The sequence below is a fragment of the Hemiscyllium ocellatum genome, chromosome 26 (assembly GCF_020745735.1).
Source record: "Hemiscyllium ocellatum isolate sHemOce1 chromosome 26, sHemOce1.pat.X.cur, whole genome shotgun sequence".
Taxonomy (NCBI): domain Eukaryota; kingdom Metazoa; phylum Chordata; class Chondrichthyes; order Orectolobiformes; family Hemiscylliidae; genus Hemiscyllium; species Hemiscyllium ocellatum.
This window is the reverse complement of record NC_083426.1, coordinates 40,922,063-40,936,930: the sequence shown is the minus strand read 5'-3', so window position 1 is coordinate 40,936,930 and position 14,868 is coordinate 40,922,063. Positions and strand designations below refer to the sequence as shown.

The window sequence follows — 14,868 nt, the reverse complement described above, 5'->3', positions numbered from 1 at the left end:
TGCGTTATCCGAAACACTACTCTGATAGTGTCTTCCCACCCACCCATCTCCTCTAACCAAAATAAAGATATGTGCGCTAGATTGATAAGGTAACGAGTTTTTTAAAATTATTTTTTCAACAGCCTCTTTTTGGAAATTTAGAATAGTGAGAATGGAGGTTAGGGCAGTTGGATGTTCCTCCTGCAGAATGTGGGAGGTAGGGGTCACCACTAGTGCCCCTGCTGACTACATCTGCGTGATGTGCAGCCAACTCCAGCTCCTCAAAAACCGCGTTAGGGAACTGGAGCTGGAGCTGGATGGGTCATTCGGGAGCCAGAGGGGGTTATTGAGAGGAGTTACAGGGAGGTAGTCACTTCTAAGGTACAGGAAAAAGGCAAATGGGTTACAGTTAGGGGACGGAAAGGGAACCAGCAGGCAGTGCAGGGATCCCTTGTGGCCATTCCCCTCAACAATAAGTATACCGTTTTGGATACTGTTTGGGGGGGGGGGGGGGGGGAGCAGTGGGGTACAGGGCTCTGGCACAAAGTCTGTCCCTGCTGCTCGGAAGGGAAGGGGGAAGAGGAGCAGAGCAGTAGTCATTGGGGACTCTATAATTAGGGGGACAGTTAGGAGGTTCTGTGGGGATGAGAGAGACTCACGGTTGGTGTGTTGCCTCCCAGGTGATGTCTCTGATCATGTTTTTGGCATCCTTTAAGGGGCAGGGGGATCAGCCCCAAATCGTGGTCCACGTAGGCACCAATGACATAGGTAAGAAGAGAGATGGGGATTTAAGGCAGAAATTCAGGGAGCTAGGATGGAAGCTGAGAGCTAGGACGAACAGAGTTGTTGTCTCTGGTTTGTTGCCCATGCCATGTGCTCGTGAGGCAAGGAATAGGGGGAGAGAGAGGAGTTGAACATGTGGCCACAGAAATGGTGCAGGAGGGAGGGTTTTGGATTCTTTGGATAATTGGGACTTCTACAAGCAGGTTGGTCTTCATCTGAACCAGAGGGGTACCAATATCCTGGGGGGTGGGGGGGAAATTCGCTAAGGCTATTGGTGTGGGTTTAAACTAATCCAGAGGGGGCTGGGAACGAAAATTGTAGTTCGAGTATAGAAAAGGTTGAGAGTGGGGAGGTCCGAAATCAAGTTTCAGGGTTGCAAAATGGCACCGGCAAGCAAGAAGTTGGTTTGGAGTGTGTCTACTTCAACGCCAGGAGCATCCAGTATAAGGTAGATGAACTTGCAGCATGGGTTGGTACCTGGGGCTTCGATGTTGTGGCCATTTCAGAGACATGGTTAGAGCAGGGGCAGGAATGGTTGTTTCAGGTTCCAGGATTTAGATGTTTCAGTAAGAATAGAGAAGATGGTAAAACAGGGGGAGGTGTGGCATTGTTGGTCAAGGACAGTATTACAGTTGCAGAAAGGATGTTTGGGGACTCGTCAACTGAGATAGTATGGGCTGAGGTTAGAAACAGGAAAGGAGACGTCACCCTGTTGGGAGTTTTCTATAGACCTCCGAATAGTTCCAGAGATGTAGAGGAAAGGAAAGCAAAGATGATTCTCGATAAGAGTGAGAGAGACAGGGTAGTTGTGATGGGGGACTTTAACTTTCCAAATATTGACTGGGAACACTATACTACGAGTACTATAGATGGGTCAGTTTTTGTCCAGTGTGTGCAGGAGGGTGTCCTGACACAGTATGTAGACAGGCCAACAAGGGACAAAGCCACATTAGATTTGGTACTGGGTAATGAGCCTGGCCAGGTGTTAGACTTGGAAGTAGGTGAGCACTTTGATAGTGATCACAATTCTGTTAAGTTTACTTCAGTGATAGAAAGGGATAGGTGTATACCGCTGAGCAAGAGTTACAGCTGGGGGGAAGGCAATTACGATGTGATTAGGCAAGATTTAGAAAGCATAGGATGGGGAAGGAAACTGCATTGAATAGGCACAATAGAAATGTGGAGCTTATTCAAGGAAAAGCTACTGTGTGTCCAGATAAGTATGTACCCGTCAGGCAGGGAGGTAGCTGTAGAGCGCAGGAGCCGTGATTTACGAAGGAAGTGGCATCCCTGGTCAGGAGGAAGAAGGCGGCTTATGTTAGAATGAGATGTGAAGGCTCAGTTAGGGTGCTTGAGGGTTACAAGGTAGCCAGGAAAGACCTAAAGAAAGAGCTCAGAAGAGCCATGAGGAGACATGAGAAGTTGTTGGCAGATAGGATCAGGGTAAACCCTAAGGCTTTCTATAGATATTTAAGGAATAAAAGAATGACAAGAGTAAGATTAGGGTCAATCAAGAATAGTAGTGGGACGTTGTGTGTGGAGTCAGAGCAGATAGGGGAAGCACTAACTGAATATTTTTCAATAGTATTCACTCTAGAAAATGACAATGTTATCGAGGAGGTTACTGAGATACAGGCTACTAGACTAGGTGTGATTGAGGTTCACAGGGAAGAGGTATTAGAAATCCTGCAGAGTGTGAAAATAGATAAGTTCCCTGGGCCGGCTGGGATTTATCCTAGGATCCTCTGGGAAGCCAGGGAGGAGATTGCCAAGCCTTTGGCATTGATCTTTAAATCGTCATTGTCTACAGGAATAGTGCCAGAAGACTGGAGGATAGCAAATGTGGTTCCCCTGTTCAAGAAGGGGAGTAGAGACAATCCTGGTAATTGTAGACTAGTGAGCCTTACTTCAGTTGTTGGCAAAGTATTGGAAAAGGTTATAAGAGAGAGGATTTATAATCATCTACAAAAGAATAATTTATTTATTTGTCTATTTTTTTTTTAATCTATTTATGCTATCCATGCCCCTCATTTTATAAACCTCTATAACGTCCACCTTCAGCCTCTGACAGTCCAGGGAAAACAGCCCCAACTTATTTAACCTCTCCCTATAGCTCAAACCTTCCAACCCTAGCAACATCCTTGTAAATCTTGTAGGGATAGTCAGCACGTTTTTGTGAAGGGTAGGTCGTGCCTCACAAACCTTATTGAGTTCTTTGAGAAAGTGACCAAACAGGTAGATGAAAGTAAACCAGTTGGTATGGTGTATATGGATTTCAGCAAGGTGTTCGATAAGGTTCCCCACAGTAGGCTGTTGTACAAAATGTGGAGGAATGGGATTGTTGCCGATATAGCAGTTTGGATCAGTAATAGGCTTGCTGAAAGAAGACAGGGTGGTGGTTGATGGAAAATGTTCATCCTGGAGTCCAGTTACCAGTGGTGTACTGCAAGGGTCGGTGTTGGGTCCGCTGCTGTTCGTCATTTTTATAAATGACCTGGATGAGGGCATAGATGGGTGGGTTAGTAAATTTGCAGACGATGCTAAGGTCGGTGGAGTTGTGGATAGTGACGAAGGATGTTGTAGGTTACAGAGAGACATTGATAAGCTGCAGAGCTGGACTGAGAGGTGGAAAATGGAGTTTAATGCGGACAAATGTGAGGTGATTCACTTTGGTCGGAGTAACCGGAATGCAAAGTACTGGGCTAACGGTAAGATTCTTGGTAGTGTAGGTGTACAGAGAGATCTCGGTGTCCAGGTACACGGATCCTTGAAAGTTTCTACCAAGGTTGACAGGGTTGTCAAGAAGGCATACAGAGTTTTATCTTTTATTAATAGAGGGATCGAGTTCCGGAACCATGAGGTTATGCTACAGCTGTACAAAACTCTAGTGCGGTCGCACTTGGAGTATTGTGTACAGTTCTAGTCACTGCAATATAAGTAGGTTGTGGAAGCTTTGGAAAGGGTGCAGGGGGGATTTACTAGGATGTTGCCTGGTATGGAGGGAAGGCCTTATGAGGAAAGGCTGAGGGACTTGAGGCTGTTTTTGTTAGAGAGAAGTTGAGAGGTGACTTAATAGAGACAGCCAAGATAATCAGAGGGTTAGATAGGGTGGACAGGGAGAGCCTTTTTCCAAGAATGGTGATGGCGAGCACGAGGGGGCATAGCTTTAAATTGAGGGATGATAGATATAGGACAGATGTCAGAGGTAGTTTATTTACTCAGAGTAGTAAGGGTATGGAATGCTTTGCCTGCAGCGGTAGTAGATTCGCCAATTTAAGTAGTCATCGTACAAGCACGTGGATGTACGTGGAATAGTGTAGGTTAGATGGGCTTCAGATTGGTATGACAAGTTGGCGCAACATCAAGGGCCAAAGGGTCTATACTGCGCAGTAATGTTCTATGTTCTATTACACAGAATTTCCAGAACTATTTATGTAGCATAACTGTTCGTTTTGAAATTCTAATTGGGATCAAGTTGGTTCCGGGGCATGTTGATGTGCTGATTAGTTGAGGTTGTGTGGAACAAAGTGAGTTAATATAGCAGCTTTTCTATCATTTTGGATTTTGGAGTGAATGAAGTAGTGCAAGCCATATAGTTTTCAGTGATGATTGCTTTTTGCAATGTATGTCTCTCACTGATTGCAGAATTGCTACCTATGTATTAGGTACTTCTGAGGTCAGCTCAGATGTTTTTTTAAAAAAAATCCCCATTTGATTCATATAGAAAAGGTGTTGCTGAACTTTAAAAGGTTCAGAAAAGATTTATAAGGATGTTGCCAGGTTTGGAGGGTTTGAGCTATAGGGAGAGGTTAAATAGGCTGGGGCTGTTTTCCCTGGAGTGTCAGGCTGAAGATTGACGTTATAGAGGTTTATAAAATCATGAGGGGCATGGATAGCATAAATAAATAGCACTCCAGGTCTTTTCCCCAGAGTGGGTAAGTCCATAACTAGAGGGCATGGATTTAGGGTGAGGTGGGAAGGAGATAAAAGGGACCTAAGGGGCAACATTTTCACGCAGAAGGTAGTGCATATATGGAATGAGCTTCCAGAGAATGTGGTGGAAGCTGGTACAATTACAACTTTTAAAAGGCATCTGGATGGCTATATAAATAGGAAGGGTTGAGAGAGATATGGGCCAAGGGGTGGCAAATGGAATTGGATTACTTCAGAATATTTGGTTGGCATGAACAGTTTGGTCCAATGGGTCTGGTTCTACACTGGACATCTCTACGACTTGTCTGACCTGATCGCGTGGTCCTTTGTGGTAGATAAGAGGGTTTGTATTGTAGTGGTTCCTCATTTTTTTTGTGATCTACAGGAAGGCCATGCCCCTGACTCCTGCAGATGCTGAGGATTTTGGTGTTCACTCCCTGGATCGATTTGAATTGTCGCTAAAATAGTTGATCTTAACTAGAACTGTTCAAATTCCTTCTGGAAGCTGTTTTAAGCATTGGAAAGCAACTTTTCAACTTTGTGATGGCTGTTTAATCTGAGGGTTTAGAGTTAGCACCATGACTTGTGTTTTCATTGATTACTGATCATCCAACATTTGAACAGTTCAGACTGAGTACAAGATGTGATGACTCTCAAACCCACCCTGTTTGATTCCATCGGTCTAGTCGATTGAGGAAAGATTGTCATTACACGGAGTGAGATGTCAGCTGCAGGATTTTCAGCATTAATTTACCATGCATGAAGGATGGTGTTTCAGACTGAGAATAATCTGACCAGAGCCAAACTGCTAATAATGGATGTTTAATTGAAATACAAGTGGTTGCTGGGTATGCTTGTGACTAACACCCGCGTGCACTGTTGACAGAAGTTTCCAGTCTTTCATAATGCTGTATTTGGTACAGAGTAAACAGGGAATGTATTCTCCAAGACAAATCAGCATGCTAATAGCTTTAAGCTCTTAGAATGTCGATACCTGATTGCATGGCATGTTAAATGCTACAGAAGTTCTTTTTTGTTTTGGAGAAATGTTTCTAATTTGTCAACTCCGTTTCATACTTGTAATTCATTGAATTGCAGTTCAAGATTGATTGCTGAGTCATAGACATTTACCGCACGGAAACAGACCCTTCAGTCCAACTCATCCATGCCGACCAGATATCCCAACCCATTCTGGTTTCACCTGGCCCATATCCCGCCAAACCTCTCCTACTCAAATACACTGCCTTCACCACTTCCTTTGGCAGCTCATTCCATGCACTTACCAACACCTGCATGAAAAAGTTGCCCCGCAGGTCTCTTTTATATCTTTTCCCCTCTCCCTAAATCTTTTCCCTCTAGTTCTGGATTTGCCCACCATATGGAAAAGATATTTTGTCTATTTATCCTATCCATGTCCCTCATGATTTTATGAACCTCTATAAGGTCACGCCTCAACTTCTGATGCTCCAGAGAAAACAGCGCCAGCCTATTCAACCTCTCCCTGTAGCTCAAATCCTTCAACCCTGGCAACATCCTTGTAAATCTCGTCTGAATCCTTTCAAGTTTCACAACATCTTTCCAATAGGAAGGAGACCAGAATTGCACGCGATATTCCAACAGTGGCCTAACCAATGTCCTGTACATGACCTTCCAACTCCTGTACTCAATACTCTGACCAATAAAGGAAAGCATACCAAATGCTTTCTTCACTATCCTATCTACCTATCATCCCAGTCTATGTTTGGAAAGTTCAAATCCCCTACCATAACCATCCTATTATTCTTGCAGATAACCGATATCTCCTTACAAATCTGGGGGTCTATAATACAATCTCAGTAAGGTGATCATCTCTTTCTTATTTCTCAGTTCAACTCAAATAACTTCCCTGGATGTATTTCCAGGAATATCCTTCCTCCGTACACCTGCAATGCTATCTCTTATCAAAATCGTCACTCCCCTTCCCCCTGCCTCCCTTTCTGTCCTTCCTGTAGCATTTGTATCCTGGAACATTAAACTGCCAGTCCTGTCCATCCCTGAGCCATGTTACTGTAATTACAATGGTATCCCAGTCCCATGTTCCTAACCATGCCCTGAGTTCATCTGCTGTCCCTGTTAGGGCCTCTTGCACTGAAATAAATGCAGTTTAATTTATCAGTCCTGCCTTATTCTCTGCTTTGTCCCTGCCTGCCCTGACTGTTTGACTCGCTTCTTTTCTCAACTGTACCAGTCTCCGATTGATCTCTTTCCTGACATCATTCTTGTCAACAAACTGCAATAGGATTAAATTCATAATAGAACTTCTGCACAGAACAAATCTGAATTCCTATTTAATTCCTTCTTAGTGCTAAGAGGAATTTGTTAGTATTTTAATTCACTTTCTGGGAGGGAAGTGGTGACTGCAAAAGAAAAACATTTCTTTCCACTTTGTCAAACTCTGGAATTCAATTTCAATGATGTGGGTTTAATTTTACACTTTTGTGCAGACTGGGAAGTTGTCTTGTCTTCAGGAAATGGTTAAGGAGTTGAAGCCATATTGTATAGCTGCTGAATGCCATTACCTACCATATCTCATCACAGAAATATCATCTGGCTCCTTCTCTACCTCTCTCCCTGTTTACCTCCCACCTTGCCTCCTTAACGGGCTTGACAGGGTAGATGCAGGCATTGTTACCTTCCTGGGAGAATCCAGAATCAGAGGACATTCTTGTAATGAGGGGGTGCGAATTTAAATTGAGATAAGGAGGAGTTTTTTTTCTGAAGGTTTTAAGCCTTTGAATTCATTGTCACAGGGAACTGGGGCAGGGAGAGTCTGAGTGTGTATTAAGGCTGAGACAAATAAGTTCATGATTTGATAGAGAAATTGAGGGTAATGGGGAAAGGGCAGGAAAGTGGATGCGAGAAATGCCAGATCATCAGTGATCTCACTGAATAGTAGAGCAGGCCTGATGGACCAAACCAGCTACTCTTTTTCCTATTTATGGTCAAAGATTGAACAGGGGAAATGCAGGAAGGATATTCCCAATGAATGAAGAACTCAAAACCAGGAGAGTCACCAGTCTAAAGGATGCAGGGGAGGGAATTTAGGATTGAAATGAGAAATTTCTTGACCCAGAGAGTGGAGAGCCTGTGGTGTTCTCTGCCATACAAATTTGTTGAGGCCAAAAGTTCAGTGTTTCATTGAGTTAGTTATACTTGGGGCAAAAGGCATCAAAGGATATGGTGAGAAAGTGGAAATAATGTACAGAGTTTGATGATCAGCCATGATCACATTGAATGGTGGAGCACGCTTGCATGGCCAACTTCTACTTCAGTTTTCTATGTTTGCATGTTAAATGCCCATCTAACCTCCAAGCTTGCTATCAGCCAGAGCAGAATTTTCATTTCATGGCTTTGCGTATTTTTAAAATGTCCTCCAAGGATTTTTCCCCTTTCACTTTATCCATCCCTTCCATGTCGATTTTCTTAATGTGTGAACAATGCTACTGAAATATTCTCGTATTTCTTTTGGAAGTGAATGTTTTAAATAATAAACTAGAATATTTTTAGAGTTCTCAAAACCGTTAAAGTGACAGCTGAAATTCATATTTCAGGTTTACAAAGAATCTCTCACCTGACAAAATCAACGTAAGTACACTAAAAGGAGAAGGTCAGCTGACCAACCTGGAACTGGATGAGGAAGTACTGCAAAATGTGCTGGATCTGCCCACTTGGTTGGCTATTACCAGGGTATACTGCAACAGAGCAGCCATTAGAGTAAGTAGAACATATGCAGGCCTTTACTTAGCTTGGTGTAAGTATTGTACTACAACAATGCATGTTCCAAAGAACATGATCCACTAAGTTTCTTGGCAGAGTAGGGAGAGATGGGAAGTAAATTTTAATATGGATACCATTCTCAAAGTATATTTGTTCATTTATGCTGTACACCAGGAAAAATAAAATGAACTTACTCTTATCATCAAGCAACATGGATTTGTCATGTGGTTTCACATGAACTTGAAGCTAGTTTGAAGTAATTGCGGAACATTGCAGACCATAGGGTGAGCAGTGTGATGAAGTTAAGAACATCTGGGGCTGTTTTGAGTGTAAAACATTTTAATGATGTGTTCCTTACTGTAAGTAAGTTGACCAATCATCGCTGCTTCATTGAATAAGTTTTATTTTGGTCATAAATAATTGTGTTAATTAGGAATCTTGGTTGATGGATTTTTTTGGTTTAAAACTTGACATAGTTTAAATGAACACTTCTTATTGGAAGAAATTTTCAATTTGTGATACTACACACCTCCAACCTTGGCTTAAAATATGAAATGGCCAGTAATACTGTATATAGTAATGTAATATTATCCTTTTAGGATCAAAAACTGCAAATAGATCCTTATTGTAATATATCTAAATTGTTAAAGCTTTGTTCTTTTATTTAGATACAATGGACCAAGCTGAAGACTCACCCCATTTGTCTGGTAAGTCAGATTTCTAAATTCAGAAATTTGTTTTGTCCAGCACTGATCATAACATTTTTCCGTTTGCTCATGGGGTATAAGTGTACCTGCCGAGGCCAGCATTTAGTGCCTGTCCCGACTTAGCCAGTGAGTAGCCAGGAGTCCTTGCAGTGGTTAGGACAAATACACATGCTGGACTGGCTATGGATGAGATTTCTTTCCCTCAAGGCCACAAGTAAGCCAAATGGGTTTTTAGAGCATTAGGCAGTGGTTACATGGTCCCTATTTTAGTGAATTCAAATTTCACCATCTGTCAGGGTGGGAATCAAACACGCCCCAAGGAGCCTGAGGTTGTGGGTTACTCATCCACTATGCCACCATCTCCTTTTTTTGATCTCTGGTCTGCATGAATAAAAAATTTTCTAGTGGTTTTAATTTACTGTACTACTTTAGTTAGACAAGAGTTCTCAGTGTTGCCCTTGATTTGTTTGCTGCCCTCCATCATGCCTTGACCTTGAAATTAATTGTGTTCTAAGAGTAGCAGCGGTTGGTTCTTAAAATATCAGTTATGTCGAGCATTGTGGCAGCATGCAATGGCTGAAATCAAATTTCGACAAGTCAAGCATAAGAGTTGAGTTATGGAATGTGTTTTGCGTTCTTGTACTCGAGTGGAGTTCTTTTGTTTTGTGTGGCAGTAAAATCATTAAAATGGGCTGAATGATATGCGGCTTGATCTAGTGTATTAAGCAGTTTTTTTTTAAAATCCTCTAAGTGAGGAAGATTAGAGAGATCCCATGAAGAAGATTAATGTTGAATGCATCTGGCTGTCAGAAATCTAGTTTTAGTTTTTCAGGATTGAAGTCAGAATAGTAATGCAGTTAAGTATTCCTGCATTAACCCACTTGTTTCCGTGGTTCGGGAAATGAAGAATCTGAACCATTAGTTTTGCTTACTGATTGCAAGTATGAAAAGGACATTTTTGACCCCTGTGTAAGCACTGCAGATTAATGGAGAATTTTAGTTGTATGTATTATTCCTGTGGACTTTTAGGATAAAACATGTAATTGCCATTCAGTCACAATTTTAAGTGTATATTTGCCTCTCCTCCTGTTTCCCCCAGTTCCTTGATAAAGTGGAGGTAGAAATGAGAACCTGTGAGGAACCTCGACCTCCAAATGGACCATCTCCAATTGCCATTACAGCAGGTCAAAGGTCAGTGCGTTATACTTGGTCCACAGTACATGGGAATCTATTTATAAAAGTGATCAATTTATTTTTCAAACCAAAAGTTAAGATCACGACAGACACATGGGTTTGAAGAGATTTGAATTTCCTGAACTTGAATTTAGCTGAAAGAATGACACAAACCTCTCCAGTTTCAAGACTTTTATGAGAACAATAAATGCAGTAATTCAAAACACTCTTGGCTGAATTTCTTTTTGTTGGCAATTGTGAAGTACAGAGAGAAACATTCCCTTTATATAGTTCCCACATGTTTCAGACTCCACTGAACTACAGTCCTTTTATAACAGGCACACACTACAGTTATTCCAGCATCTAGTGGGCTCCCATATGTCTGCTTTCCTGAGTAATAATTTTGAGCAATTATCTTCAAGTGCTTCCTTTAATTTTAGAAATTTTCTCAAATCTATCTAATGCCTACATTCAATTGATTCTTTTTCTTCTCCCACCTCTGCCAGAATTTATCTCGCAATCCTCGAATGGCAGCAAGATGTGTTTTTGTTGACTGGAGTCCATCTCCCTCCTGCATCTAGCCGCAAAGGGCTGCATGGTGGCTCAGTGGTTAGCACTGTAGCCTCAGCGCCAGGGACCTGGGTTCGATTCCAGCCTCTGACAACTGCCTGTCTGTAGGGAGTTTGCATATTCTCCCCATGTCTGCATGTGTCTTCTCCCACATTCCAAAGATGGTCAGGTGGATTGGACATGCTAAATGTGTTAGTTGCATTAGCCAGAGGGAAATGGATCTAGGTGGGTTACTCTTGGGAGGGACGATGTGAACTTGTTGGGCCAAATGGTCTGTTCCACACTGTAGGGCATCTAATCTTAAAAAAAAAAATTGACCGTTTTTGCCTGCCAAAATCTTGGAACAGCTGCCTGTGTTTCGAACCTAGAACATGAAGTGAAAGATGGCTCCCCGTCTGCTCTTCCCCATAACAACATGAAATACCTTAACATTTCAACATGAATGCCAATTAGTTGACCTTCACATCAACACTCAGGCAGTTGACACCACAACTGTTACACCAAATAATTTCAATATTTTTTGCGCACATTGGAATTGGGAGCAGAAGTAGGCCATTCACTGAGATAATAACTGCTCTGTTTTCTTTGAATTCCACTTTGCCATCTATACCCATAACTTTTGATTATTCTTGGGCAAGAGAATCAAATCTGCCTTGAAAATTCAATGAACCTGCCTTCTCAAGCAATGTGTGCACAAACATAAAAAAAGCTTTTTCTTTATCTCTGTCTGAAAACCATAATTCCTCAGTTATAAGCATTGACCCTTGGTTCTGGAATTGTTCACAACAGGAATCATCCTTTCCATATCCATGTTGTCAAGCCCATTTAAGCTTATTGTAAACTTTAATCAAGTCGCCCCTTGCTCTTGTAAACCCAAATGGAAACACGTCCATCCTGTCAAACTTATCCACATAAAAAAGCTTGCTCATTACAGGTATCAATCCATGAAACCTATTCTGACCTGCCTCCAATGTGTTTACATTTTTGTTTCAATAAAAAAAAGTAATTGCACAATGTTTTGAGTTTTCACCAATGCTTTTAGTAATAGAAGTATAATTTACATACTTCTACGTTCAAATCATATTACAGCAAAGAATAATGTTCCACTCTCCTTTTTAGCAGTTGTATTTGCGTCCTAACACTTCACGATTTATGCACAAAAATATCCAAATCCTCTGCATCTTGAATTTTAAAGTTGTTTTCTGTTCAAAACTCCACTTGTCAAATTCTGTGTCAAAGTGAACAACTTCATATTTTTCCTATATTCTCCTCCATCTAAGATTTTTGCCCATGCACTTAACCTATCCGTATCTCTCTACAGCTTCCTTTCATATTTTCTCAATATGATTTCCTACTTATCTTTGTGACATCTGTGAATTTGGCTTCCATGCCTTCACTCCCCATATTTAGCTTTTTTATTAATCAACCTGTTGAAGCATGTTATAACACACCCCTCAAACAACTGAGACTTGAACACCATGCTCTTGGTCAAGAGGTAGGAACACTGCCACTACACCACGGGACCCTCTTGCTTCCCTTATCAAAGTCATTGACAATAATGTGAACAGCTGAAGTTTCAGTAATGACCTCCATGTTCCACTGAGCACTTCCTGCCAATCACACTGAGACCAATTTTTCTTCTAGTCAGTTAGACAGATTTCTATCCGTGCTAATATTTTACCCCTACACCATGAGGTCCTACTTCATGCAATAATCTTTTTATGTGGTACCTCATTGCATGCCTTCTGGAGATACAGTGCAATATCTCTACAAGTTCCTGGTAGTCCACGGTACATGTTACTCTTTAAAAGAACTCCAACAAATATATAAACAAATCTACATTGACCATTAGTCACTGAGCATGGGAATAGACCCTTCGGTCTGATTTGTCCATGGCAGCCAGATATGAGATCAGATTCCCTACAGTGTGGAAACAGGCCCTTTGGCCCCACAGGTCCACACTGACCCTCCAAAGAGTAACCCACCCAGATCCATTTCCCTCCTGAGTAATGCGAACGCGTTGGGCTATTTTGCATGGCCAATTCACCTGGCCTGCACATCTTTGGTCTGTTGGAGCAAACTGGAGCAGCCAGAGGAAACCCACGCAGACACTGGGAGAATGTGCAAACTCCACACAGGCAGTCCTCCCAGGTTGGAATTGAACTTGGGTCCCTGTTGCTGTGAGGCAGCAGTGCTAACCACTGAGCTACCATACTGTCCCATATCTGAAATAAATCTTGACCCATGTGCCAGAATGTGGCCCTTCCCAATTATCTTGCATTTATGTAAGTGTGCATATTTAATCTCATTAACGACCTGATTCCGACACCTTCCCAATGACCAACATCAAGCTAACTCGCCTGTAGTTTCCTGTTGTTTCTTGAATGGAAAGAGGTATTTGCTCCTATCCAGTTCAGTGAGACTTTTATAGATCTAATAAAGTTTAGAATGTTAACTTCAATGTGTCTGTTATCTCCATTAGCCACCTCCTAAAGACATTAGAGTGGAGTCCATGTGGACATGGAGGCTTGTCAGTCTGCAGGTGCACATAGATTTTTGATTGCACTGCATGCCTTGTGATTGAAATTTCATTTAAATTCCTCTCTCTTCCGCCTCCTCAGTACCATTGTGACTTGTTAATCTCATGTGCTATTTCCTGATTAACTCCCTTTTCTCACAACTTTGTTTTACTTGCTCATTGTAAGAGTTTCCATAGGGATATATAAAGCATTCGATTTTTACACTTCTTGGTCGTTCCGCATCAGTGTCTAATTTCTTTCTCCTGATGTGACTTTGTCATTCCCTGGCTAATTTTACAGATCAGACCAAACTCCCTGAAAATGTATCAAGGGGATGACCTAGATCCTAACTTTTATCGTATTTACAGGCAAATATAAGGCACTGTGTTCCAGATGTGAATTAGTTGGTTAAGCTACTTGGCTTCAAACAAAACACTTTTTTTTTTGTTTATTCTTAACCACAATTAAAATACAGACAAAAGAAAGCAGAATTGGTCTAACTTTAACTCTATTGGAAAACTTAACAGAATAATAGATTGTTAATGTAGTTTCGTAGTTCAATAATGTTCCAATGTAGTAACGTTCTGTGTGCACACCCTTGGCAAAGGTAAATTCAGTGAAATCGATGGTCTCGCATGCAATGTTTCTCCAGTTTGCTAAGATAAAATTCTGGCAGAGAGAGAGAGATGTATGACCGCTTCCCCAGCAACTGGAAATTAAACTAAAACAGTTCTATGGGAGCCTAATTCCACCCATTCGTGCTGCTTCTATTTTAATTTTTGTATGACAAAATCCCAGCATCCCTCGAGCTGTTTTACTTTCTTGTCTTGGAAGAAAGATTCGGCATCTTTTTGTCTCAAAACTTTGCTTCAAAAAAGATTCAGGATACAATACACCTTAAAGCTATAGTATTGTCACAGCTAAATATGAAGAGTGTCATCAAATCTGCCACTCACTTTGTGCAATTTTATACTTTTTCCTTTTTCTTTGCTTAACTTTTTATTTAACGAAGGATAATTAGATCCGCCACTTGGAATTTTCCTTTGGTAGGAATATACTTAGTGTATCTCGATTGAAATACCTCCTAAAGTCTGATGTTTCTTGAATTATTGTGTTGCCAAACCTCGTACTCCAGCTCACTTCAGCTGGTTCTGCTTTCATGCCCAATTGTTGCCCTTAATAAATTTAAAATACTGGTCATAAACTGAATCTTCTCCATGAGACCATAAGTTATTGATACAGAATTAGACCATTTGGCTTATTGAGTTCACTCTGCTATTTCATGAATGGCTGATATGTTTCTGAATCTCATTCTCCACATAACCATCAATCCCCTTAATAATCAAGAAGCTATCTAACTCTGTCTTAAGTACACCCAATGACTTGGCCTCCACAACCTTATTGCAATAATACATTCCACAGGCCTCTACTTCTTGGCTGAAGAAATT

General features: G+C 41.4%; 1 protein-coding gene across 2 annotated transcripts in view; it reads left to right on the top strand.

Annotated features, from left to right (window-relative positions):
- The window catches only part of bltp3a (bridge-like lipid transfer protein family member 3A), a 108,597-nt gene that overhangs the window by 23,695 nt on the left and 70,034 nt on the right, over positions 1–14,868 (top strand). For both annotated transcript variants that reach the window (XM_060845542.1, XM_060845540.1), the window contains exons 2-4: positions 8,286–8,448; positions 9,120–9,158; positions 10,258–10,349. In XM_060845542.1, coding sequence (XP_060701525.1) covers positions 8,286–8,448; positions 9,120–9,158; positions 10,258–10,349 — 294 coding nt within the window. The remainder of the gene's footprint in view (positions 1–8,285; positions 8,449–9,119; positions 9,159–10,257; positions 10,350–14,868) is intronic.